The sequence below is a fragment of the Lissotriton helveticus genome, chromosome 3_1, assembly GCF_964261635.1.
Source record: "Lissotriton helveticus chromosome 3_1, aLisHel1.1, whole genome shotgun sequence".
NCBI lineage: Eukaryota > Metazoa > Chordata > Amphibia > Caudata > Salamandridae > Lissotriton > Lissotriton helveticus.
The window spans coordinates 65,075,755-65,087,759 of NC_136061.1; the positions used below are offsets into that span (position 1 = coordinate 65,075,755).

Sequence of the window (12,005 nt, forward strand, 5' to 3'; positions counted from 1 at the left end):
GCCATAAAGGGGCAGGCAGACAGGAGAGATGACCATAGAGGTTTGGACAAAGAGGAGAGATGACCATAGAGAGGGGGGCAGAAAGGAGAGAATACCATAGATGTTTGGACAAAGAGGAGAGATGACCATAGAGAGGTGGGCAGAAAGGAGAGAATACCATAGAGGTTTGGACAAAGAGGAGAGATGACCATAGAGAGGTGGGCAGAAAGGAGAGAATACCATAGAGGTTTGGACAAAGAGGAGAGATGACCATAGAGAGGTGGGCAGAAAGGAGAGAATACCATAGAGGTTTGGACAAAGAGGAGAGATGACCATAGAGAGGTGGGCAGAAAGGAGAGAATACCATAGAGGTTTGGACAAAGAGGAGAGATGACCGTACAGCACACAATGTCATTTTGCTGTACCTGAGTATAGCGTTCAATGGTTGTATTTGCTTTCCTGTGGCTCTATCCAAGGAAGTACCTACCCCTTTATAGATATCCACTGAGAGTGTTTCATTGGTGGGTGGGAAGACCCCTTTGTGGGGGCTGGAGCTGTTCAGGCACATGTCATGCTGGAGGAGGAAAGAGAGACAATGTGTTACTACTCAGTCAATGTCCCTCTTGTCAATCAACATCAAAACCAGGGTCAGTGTCTTGTCTTGTTGCGCCATCAAGAGAGATCCTTCTTCTTTTTCCTCTTTCCTCTTTCTTCTGTTTTCTTCTTTCTTTCTTTCCTTTCTTCTGCTCTGTTCCCTTTTCTCTTTCTCCTTCCTTTCTCTATTTTGTATATAATGATGCCGTTTATGAGTTCCTCTGATTCACTAATGCCACTTTGTTCCCTGATTTTTATTTTACTTTTAAGAAGTATGAGTTGTGGCGATTTCTCTGTTATTCATGATATACTCTGATGCATCTGTGGATTTGTCCTTATTTTTTCCTATCGGTATCATTATGAACTGTACCTAACTGCTTTTATCTTTTTAAAATCTTAATAAACATATTGAACTTAAAAAACCAGGGCCTTGATGAGTTTTAGAGCTGATGCGTCTCCACCCAGTGGAGGTGCAGTTACACCAGGACTTTAAGTGTGTCAGGTCTCTCTGGGTCCCAGTCCAGGTAGAAATTTAAAATGAACACTGAAACAGGTCCCTATCGGGCCCTGTATTCATGTCTTTAACGTGACTGGCAAAAACAATGATCCAATTTATGAACAATGGATGCATAATATGTTAATTCATGCCAGTGATTTAGTTCCTGTTTATATTTCACATGTTTTACTTGGTTGTATGATGGAATAATGGTTGCCATTACAACTCATGCTGTTATTATGCCCTCATTACAACGCATGCATCTTTAGCACGCATGCCTCCACAGCGAAAACCTTCACCACGCATATGCCTCTACCACGCATGCCTTTACAACGAAATTTGGGTTGTAAAAGCATGCTTGGTAAATAAATATGTATTGTTAAAGTTTAATGGTAAGTAGCCAAACAAATCCCTGATTTTACGAGGCTTTCTGTGCAGTGGTTTGAGCTGCCTTGTGAAGCAGATATCTACGTATACAAATAATGAAAGGTGTATACTGAAGACAGACTGATCGTGGTATATATGCCATATCTGTCCCAGAAGGAAGCCGCCATCTTAGAACATATCCCAATACATAAGTGCTACTTATCTGGCTAACAACATCATGGGTAACTGTGGGGCCTTGAACCTCCATATCAGCAATGTGGCAAGTATTGTGCAAGCATTTTATTATCAGTAGTATGTGGTATGGCTCATGGGGGCTGGCAAAGAAATTCAATGTGCATATTTATTAGTGTTATAAGTGGGAGGGGCTTTTCTTCGGATAATCTGTTTGCTTGTGAGAAAGTATTTACTGTTTTCCTGCGCATAGAGGGGAGTGGCTGGACAGTAAGTACAGATCAGTACAGTATTGTGATGTGTTTTACTGAATTGATGTAAAGCGGGCTGTGGTGGAATTGTGTCACTTTCGTGAGCAACGCCAGCAATGCATCACTTTTGTGGCAACAGATGTGTCAGAATTTCTGACGCATCTGTTAAACCTTGGACCATGGAGCACTGTTTTGTAAATATAGCGGATCCATGGTGGCGCAAGGACATTTGGCGCTGGCACAAGGAAACTGACGCATCTATGCAGATGCGTCAGTTCCTTGAAAATGAGGCCCTTAGTTTAAATGTTTAGGCCACGCCCTAAATGAAAGAGGGCACGCCCCATTTATAGGCCCCGCACCCTCTACCACATACACACACATTTTTCATCACACTTGAAGCCGTGGGTTACATCCTTTCCCATTTCAAACCACAAAAGGTGCCACCTCCCCCGGCAGTAATGATTCAAATGGATGCGGGACTGGTCTGAATGGTTTTATCTGCCCCTCCGACGCTGCCTCCTGCCACCGCACTGTAGGGCTGTTTACATCTCCCACCGCCGGCAACGTCTGTGACTGCTGATGTGCCTGGGCGCCGTATGGTTGGGGATGCTACAAGTTGTAGGTGCTACAAAATTAAGTCGTAAGAGTACCTGGGTAGTAGTGGTTACTGAATATTACTACAAAACCAGTAGCTGTGAAGATAATGAATATTGCAGAAGCGGACTGTGGCATGAAGACTGTAAAGTTTGGCGAGCCTGACTGTGGCATGAAGGACACAGAGCAGTGAATTGAGACTTAATCCCAACGCACAGGAATCCCATCTCATAGTGACCATAACTGTAGGACCCGGAGGGAATGAGATGTAGGGTGGGACCTAATGGTGGCAGCACAAAGCAGAAGCAGAAAAGCCCGAGAATGGTGGGCGGCCTGAGAATCAAGGGAAGCAGTTTTGATCTCAGATGCTACAATAGCAATCCCTTGCCTGACCCTAAGATGTCTGCCACAGTTTTCCCTACCACCGGACTCCGACCAGACCTTGATCACATCCCCCATCGGCCTAATTGGCAGCCCCAGCTCCTTCTCTGGTTTGTTTGTACTCCCACCCTCCACCTCCTTCTTTACCTCTATCCTCTAGTGGGGACTTGACTCTGTTACTGTAGCCTATGTATCTATTCAAAATGGTTTCCCCCTAATGTTGAGACCTGAGCAACATGGCTGATGTCCGGTGGAGCTGCTAGACAGCCATAGAGGAGACTGGCCCTGGTTTCCCCCTCGACCGTCACCTACCCAGCCGGACATTGGACACAGTTCTTCCTCGTCTCCCTGCTATGGCTTCTTCCTCCCCTCCTTTCCCACTAATTCTCTCAACCTTGTTGTTTGTTTACTGTACCTTACTACACTATTGTAACTGATGTAACTTGTAACGCAATGTTCCTCTGGTTTTAGCGTTCTGATACCTCCGGGTCTAGCCAGCGCTATATAAACTACTTAAATCAAATAAATTCAAAACTGGTTTTCCTGAACACTGAGACCTGAGCAACATGGCTGATGACCGAAGGAGCTGCTAGACAGCTAATGAGGAGTCTAGCCCTGGTTTCCCCCTCGACCGTCACCTACCCAGCCGGACATTGGGCACAGTTCCTCCTCGTCTCCCCGTTATTACTCCTTCCTCCCCCCCTCCTACGAATTCTTGCAACATTGTTTATGTGTACTGTACCTTACTATGCTCTTGTAACTGATGTAACTTCTAACGCAACGATCCTAAATGTAAAGTGCTCTGATACCCTCTTGGGTCAAGTTCGTGCTATATAAAACTTTATGAATAAATAAATAAATGAGTGAACATAAAGCATGCGCCAATCAGGTACAAGTAGCAACCGGCTGGCACGGAGGATCCCTTTGTGCCAGTCAGGGGGCGTGGCTTCGATTAGTGCAGCAGGTCCAATGGCACTGAGACCCAGAGGCCTGAGGGGCCCACTGAACCCTAGTTATTACTGTATTTTATCATTCAAACAGCAGCCAGGGGCCCTAGTTCCTTCCTTGCACTTGGGCCTGTGACACACTGGCTGTACCTCTGGTGCCATGCTGAGAGTGGGCCAAGGTGGACACTAGAAAGGATGGGTCCACGTATGCTGCTAGCTGGAAAAAGTGGCCGCTTCTGGTCTTTCAAACAGGGCCGTTCACTAGTACCTCTTTCCTCACTTCCATTCAGACTTTGCAAGTCTGCACTGAAAGGGAACTAAGGCTTCCAAAGACGCCTTTGTTCACTTTTCAGTGACACCAACAAACAAGGCACCTCTATAAGAGACGGGGAGACCTCTGTTAAATAAAAACACAATAAAAACAGTTAAGGAATCAAATCTTAGCAACTAGACAACATGCCCTCCGACAGTAGTGAACTGTTGCTTCAACAGCACCAGCCTTTTTTTCCCCAAGAGTTTTATATACCCAAAGGTATTGGGTATCAGAGCGCTTTACCTGAGCGCCAGTTACTTTACACAAGGGCCCAGTCATTTTTGTCAGGCATTTGCCCAGAATCACAGGATGTTGAGCGTCGTTGCTGAGACTCAAACCCAGTTCCCCAGATTTTAGGTCGATCACCCTAACCGTTAGGCCACATCCACATCCTTCTGCCTTGGGTGGCAGCAGGACCACTCAACCTCAGCCAACAGCTCTCCTCTCCATTTCTTGAATAGTGACATTTCTTGTGACGGTCACTGTCCCCTTCTCGGCTGTCACTTGAGTTCTGCACATTTTCTCCACAGTTCACAAAGCGGTTTCAAAAGGGAGTCGAAACTTGCTGCCAGAGTGTCTTTCTTTCAGAAGCACTTGGGGCCAGATGTAGGTGGCCATTTACCGGCCGGTAACGGCCGATTTCGGCCGTTACGACCGGTAAATGGGTTTTTGGGATGTAGGGGCACCATTTTACAGATTTGGTAAATTTACCGAATCGGTAAATTTACCGAATCTGTAAAATACCGAATCGGTAATTTTACCGATTTGGTAAATCCAAGATGTAGGTAGCACTGTTTACAGTGCTACAGGCCTTCAGAATTCGGTATTTTACCACACAATCCTATTGTGTGGTAAAATACCGAATTCAGGTGTGCATGCACATCTGTGCATGCACACCTATGCCATGTGACAGACAGACATGCCCTTAGGGCATGTCTGTGTGCCACATGGCGCTCATGCCTGTATTTGGGGTGCTAGAGGGTGTCAAAGTGACACCCCCTGCCCATTGATTCCTATGGGCTTCAATGCCCATAGGAATCAATGAATATTACCGAATCGGTATTTACAGAATCGGTAAATACCGAATCTTAACGATTCGGTATTTACCGATTCTGAAATACCTACATCCCTCTCCCCCTCTATTTTACCACTTCTTAAATACCGAATCGGTAAAATTCGGTATTTAAGAAGTGGTAAAATAGAATTACCTACATCTAGCCCTAGATCTCCAGGAACCACTTTCGGCACTATGGATTCGCATTTGGAACTGCATTTGTCAGTCTGTTTCTGTCTCTGAGCTAAGGTACTTACATCATCATGTAATTCTTGGACCCATGATGGGTGGTGAGTGATTCAGTCACTCACTATTCACTCTTCACTCAGATATATTAGAGCTCTCTGAGTGAAGGATTGTGGCGTCAGAAAATACTCTCTCGCGAAAACATGAATAGCCCCGTCAACATTTTGACCAGTGGCACGAAAAATTGACGATGGTTTTCATGAAGCGTTCTACTTCACTGTTGGCTTGAGACCATCTAGGAGTTATCCTCAGATGCTTGATGCCTGCCGATGAGAGACATTCAGAAATAGAGAGGGAGAGGATGTGGCATAATGTCCAGAGCTGCCGGCTTAGGAACTAGGTTTAAATCTCAACGTTTTCTCAACATCCTGTGATTCTGGTCAAATCACTTAATATCCCTGTGCCAAACAAAAATAAATGTGTCCTTGTGTAATGCAACTGGTGCTCATGTAAAGTGATCCAATACCTTCGCAGACCTGCCAACTCACACTGCGCCACCGTGTGTCACACGATATCAGCTCACTTCACACGGTGATGAGCCGATATAACACGGCGTGCAAACAATTAGCGGGAAACAGCTGCAGAGAGCAGGTTTCCAGCTAATTGTTTTGAGGTTCTGAACAGCTGATGCCCATTACGAGGTGTGAAACATCCTAAGGACTTCGGTGGCAGCCTCTACAGCTTTGTTTTTGGTGTTGGCAAATGGAGGAAGGAGGGCCGTTAACCTGTTGCGTGCGAGCACTACCTCCCGGGTGCTGCGCACAACAAACGGCCGACGCAGCCCCGCCCACTTCGTCGAACGCCCACACCGCGGTGGAATGTCAGCCGCGGTAAATGGGTTAAAGAATTGTCTGCTTGGTGGCAGTTAATTTAAACCTGCTTCGGGTGTGCTCAGCACTAAGCCCCGCCTCCTTCAAGGGCTACCTCCGTTCATGCAATGAAAAAGTAAACAAAGTTGGTAGGTCTGCCTTCAGGTCGAGTTTGCGCTATATAAAACTTCCCAAAAATATATATATTTTGGCCATGGCCAAAGGTTTAGTGATGCCATTTCCATGTGTCCTGGGGGCATCTTTTACTCAGTGGTTAATTTGTATCAACATAAGTGTCTGGGCTCTTGTCAGGAGGCAGCTTGCACCAGCCCATTTCTTGTGTCAGCACCGCCTAAAACAGAACCAACTATGAAAGCGGGGAGAGGATGTGGCATAATGGCCAGAGCTGCCCACTTCGAGCTGGGGAACCAGGTACGAGGTTCGGCTTTGGATCAAGAGGCAGTGGAGTGGGAAACAACCTTTACTACGCTGTCAAAACACCGCAATACATTCACAACGCAGCGTTTACAACGCAAGTCGTTACCACGACTTGCACTGGAGGGCGCTCTAGACTAAGGAATAGTGTGATTTACTATTCCAACACCTTCCCTACTGTACGTAGGCTGGAGTTGGAATAGTAAATCATACTATTCCTTAGTCCACCACCCTACAGCGCAAGTCGTGGTAACGACTTGCGTTGTAAAAGCTGCGTTGTGATGTACCGCAATCATTTTGATCGCGTGGTAACGTCATACATCCAGTGATTCTAGGCAATCACTTAATCTCCCTGTACCTATCATAAATGAATATGTCCTTAACTGGTGCTCTTGAAAAGCGCTGGTGTTAATGATTAAGTGCCGCTGCTGAGCACCAGAAACCCAGAGGTGGCTCCTCCCCTATGGCGGAAGAACGTCACCCCACTGCTTTCAAGAAGTGCGAGAAGCAAAAACATAAAATGATCATAACTTTCAGTTATTATCATTTTATGTTTGTTCTGCTTTACGAGCGGACGGAGCTGCTCTGCTGTCGGAGCTTGGCAGGGGAGGAGTGGTTTGCCCACTCCTAAGTGCGCAATGACCGTTTGGTCTGCCCTCTCGGGCTGCCAAAACTAGTCATACGTATTTTCCACGTTCTCCATGCAGCCTGCCTCGCAGCCTGCATGGAGAACATGCCCATCCCTCCAGCCACTGGCTGAGGGCTGTGTCACGATGCTCAGACCACTCCCAACGCTGCATTGCACCATTGTGATTGGCTTAGTGGAGGGAGCCTGGCTGCCTGCTACCTGTTCCTGAAGTTGGAGGCAGGAGAGAAGGAACATAGACGCAGTAAGTTATTCATTTACTTTTTTTGTTATGCTCACTCACTCCCACAATCACGACTCCTCTGCAGAAACCCCCGGCTCAAATTAATTAACACAACCTCTCAAACTTGACTTACCGCCTCTTGATTGGTTTTATTGAAGAAGGCCTCTGCGAAGACAGCCATGACGAAGAGGTTGATGAGGAAGGACACGAAGAGGGCGATGCTGGCCTCGATCATGAAGTACATGTTGGCTTCCTTCACTTCCTGCTTCCTGGATCGATCCACACTTCGCGTCTGTGAAGTCAAGCAGGGAGAGTTTAATGCTGGATCCTTACACCCTGAGTATGTGTGGTCGCATCAATCAATTATAAGCCACGACCAACTTAGTAACTATCACACTCCGTTCTGGAAGCCACTGGGTGGGCAGATGCTACTGGGCCGCAGCCGTGGAGGCTGGGGTTATTTCCCTCTGCTGTGCCGCGACCTGTCCTACTATGACTCTGCAAACTGGGCCAAGTACAACCCTTTCAGCACTTGACTCTCAGCGGTAGCAATGACAATCACAGGATTCTCAGGGAGCTTAGTGTGTGGGTACTCACGCTCAGCACCCCTCACCACCTCCAACAGTCCAATAACATCGTTGTCCAGCCCAGTGCTTCTTTTCATAGAGGACAGGTTCCCTATCATGCAGGAAGCAGAAATAATGCACATTGTATTCACATGGCTATAGCTGATTCACAGGTGTAAGTCTTGTGTGCTTCAAAGTGGGTAAATTCACATGAGAATACCTGATTCACAAGTCTTAGATGCTTAAAAGAGGGACCACTCCTTCTAGGTGCTATACTGCCTTTCCCCTCAGTCTCAGGGCATTCAGTATTGGTGTCTTAGCTTCTAATAAGGTTCAGCGCACTCCCTTCTATTTCTTTTAATACACACAGTCTCAAGGACATTGGGGCCATTGGAGTCTCTTCCCCATACACAGCTGGTGTTGCATGAGGGCCAAGTTGGTTTGTCTGATGATGGTGCGTTCACTGGTGAGTGACGTAGCCCTCTCCGTATGGTGCTCGACACTCCCACTGGATGCAGACAGCTACTAGTCGAACAGCGAGTCTCCAGGAGGTCGCAGCAGGGGAAGGTGATTCTGGCATTGGCCCTCTTCCAGACTCTGATATCCGTTGATACAGGCACACCGGGAGGATTCAGCAGACCTGGTCCTGATTCTCCAGTAAATCTCTTAGGGCCAGATGTGCGACCATTCAATTTTGCGACTAGCAAATTGCGAGTCACAATTTGCAAGTCCCAAAATTCAATATACAACAGTGTCTCAGACACTGTTTGTGATTCCCAATGGGGTCGCAAATTGCATGCCTCATGAATATTAACGAGGCTGTCGCAATTAGCGTCCCCGTTGGGAATGGCTAGCACTCCCAGTAATGGTGGCCTGCTGGGGTCAGCAGACTACCATGTCTTGGACTGCTTTGTCGAAAAAGCAGTTTAAAAAAAATGCAGCCTGTTTTCCTTAAAGGAAAACGGGATGCATGTAAAAAAGAAAAAGAAAACTTTTCAGTTTCCTTTTTTTAAGGGCAGGCAGTGGTCCCTGGGACCACTGCCTGCTCTTGAAAAATATTAAGGGAAGGGGTCCCTTGGGGATCCCTTCCCATTTGCGAATGCGTTACCACCTACTTGAAGTAGGTGGTAAACTGTTTTTTTTTCGCCGCAAATGCGGTTGTAAAACACTCATTCATGGCATTTGCACTTGCTATTAGGAAGGGACGCCATTGGCACGACCCTTCCTAATAGCGAGCCGCTAACCCTAGTTTGCGAGTCGCTAATAGATTAGCGACTCACAAAATAGGGTTAGTACTTTGTGCATCCGTTTTTTGCGGTCGTAAACGGACCAAATAACCCTTTAAGACCGCCAAAAAATGGTCGTACATCTGGGCCTTAAGGTCAGTCACACAGGTGCATCCATAGGCAAAGGCCGCGCTGTCAGTCTTTCAGTGTGGGGATTCCACCATGGCGACACACTTTCAGGTGTTGTTCTGGGATGCGATGCAGTCCCCCGGATGGGTTTGAGGTCTTTGGGACCTCAGCAGCCAGGCGCTATCTTTGGCACATAGTGCCACAAAGCCAAAGCCTCAATTCTTCTGAGCAGGGTGGACTGGGGCACTTTCACTGGTGGTGCTGGGTCTTCTACTTCTTACAGGTCACCCTGCTGCACCTCAGAGTGAGTAGGCTTTGCTTTTAGGGACCAGTTAGGACCATTGGGCACAGATTTGCAGTGTCACTATCACACCGTCTAGCTTCTCTCAGACAGAGGGTGCCACAACCAGGCACATATCCTGGCTTCAGTCGACCTACCAATCGGGCGCACGGCTCCTGTTACCTTGGAGATGATGATGGTATAATGCAAAGAGACTGCCTCGCACACTTTGATAGTGCTATGGCATGTTCAACGAAGCTGCACAGATAGGTTGGTGCCTCTGATCTTGTTGATCATGTTAGATGGTGAGATGCGTACGCCATGGTCAGTTGCTGTGATCCCTTCCTCGATCAGCTCCTCTTACGGGATTGACATTTCCTTCCTTATCAACAGGCAGGACTACTTGGTTCCCATTTGTTCCCAGGAGTACCCCCTCCTTGGTCGAAGAGAATTTGAACTGGAACAAGTGAATCAGCAGCTCCCACTTTTATATGGTTTTCGCAGACATACGAACTGGAACAAGTGAATCAGCAGCTCCCACTTTTATATGGTTTTCACGGACATACGAACTGGAACAAGTGAAACAGCAGCTCCCACTTTTATATGGTTTTCGCGGACTTACGAACTGGAACAAGTGAATCAGCACCTCCCACTTTTATATGGTTTTCGCGGACATACGAACTGGAACAAGTGAATCAGCAGCTCCCACTTTTATATGGTTTTCGCAGACATACAAACTGGAACAAGTGAATCAGCAGCTCCCACTTTTATATGGTTTTTCGCAGACATACGAACTGGAATAAGTGAATCAGCTGCTCCCACTTTTATATGGTTTTGGCGGACATACAAACTGGAACAAGTGAATCAGCAGCTCCTAATTTTATATGGTTTTCGCGGACATACGAACTGAAACAAGTGAATCAGCAGCTCCCACTTTTATATGGTTTTCGCGGACATACGAACTGGAACAAGTGAATCAGCAGCTCCCACTTTTATATGGTTTTCGCAGACATACAAACTGGAACAAGTGAATCAGCAGCTCCCACTTTTATATGGTTTTTCGCAGACATACGAACTGGAATAAGTGAATCAGCTGCTCCCACTTTTATATGGTTTTGGCGGACATACAAACTGGAACAAGTGAATCAGCAGCTCCTAATTTTATATGGTTTTCGCGGACATACGAACTGAAACAAGTGAATCAGCAGCTCCCACTTTTATATGGTTTTCGCGGACATACGAACTGGAACAAGTGAATCAGCAGCTCCCACTTTTATATGGTTTTCGCGGACATACGAACTGCAACAAGTGAATCAGCATCTCCCACTTTTATATGGTTTTCGCGGATATACGAACTGGAACAAGTGAATCAGCAGCTCCCACTTTTATATGGTTTTCGAGGACATATGAACTGGAACAAGCAAATCAGCAGCTCCCACATTTATATGGTTTTCGCGGACATACGAACTGGAACAAGTGAATCAGCAGCTCCCACTTTTATATGGTTTTCGCGGACATACGAACTGGAACAAGTGAATCAGCAGCTCCCACTTTTATATGGTTTTCGCGGACATACGAACTGGAACAAGTGAATCAGCAGCTCGCACTTTTATATGGTTTTCGCGGTCATATGAACTGGAACAAGTGAATCAGCAGCTCCCAATTTTATATTGTTTTCGCGGACATACGAACTGGAACAAGTGAATCAGCAGCTCCCACTTTTATATGGTTTTCGCGGACATACGAACTGGAACAAGTGAATCAGCAGCTCCCACTTTTATATGGTTTTCGCCGATATACGAACTGGAACAAGTGAATCAGCAGCTCCCACTTTTATATGGTTTTCGCAGACATACGAACTGGAACAAGTGAATTAGCAGCTCCCACTTTTATATGGTTTTCGCGGACATGCAAACTGGAACAAGTGAATCAGAAGCTCCCACTTTTATATGGTTTTCGCGGACATACGAACTGGAACAAGTGAATCAGCAGCTCCCACTTTTATATGGTTTTCGCAGACATACGAACTGGAACATGTGAATCAGCAGCTCCCACTTTTATATGGTTTTCGGGGACATATGAACTGGAACAAGCAAATCAGCAGCTCCCACTTTTATATGGTTTTTGCGGACATACGAACTGGAACAAGTGAATCAGCAGCTCCCACTTTTATATGGTTTTCACGGACATACGAACTGGAACAAGTGAATCAGCAGCTCCCACATATGAATTGGAACAAGTGAATCAGCAGCTCCCACTTTTATATGGTTTTCGCAGA

The 12,005-nt window shown here is 46.4% G+C and overlaps 1 protein-coding gene across 1 annotated transcript in view; it reads right to left on the reverse strand.

Moving 5' to 3' along the window:
* Positions 1-12,005, reverse strand: part of SLC11A1 (solute carrier family 11 member 1) — a 196,990-nt gene that overhangs the window by 53,930 nt on the left and 131,055 nt on the right. The window contains exons 9-10 of the mRNA XM_078679242.1: positions 7,660-7,818; positions 467-553 (exon numbers count right to left, since the gene is read on the reverse strand). Of these exons, the coding sequence (XP_078535368.1) occupies positions 467-553; positions 7,660-7,818 (246 nt within the window). The remainder of the gene's footprint in view (positions 1-466; positions 554-7,659; positions 7,819-12,005) is intronic.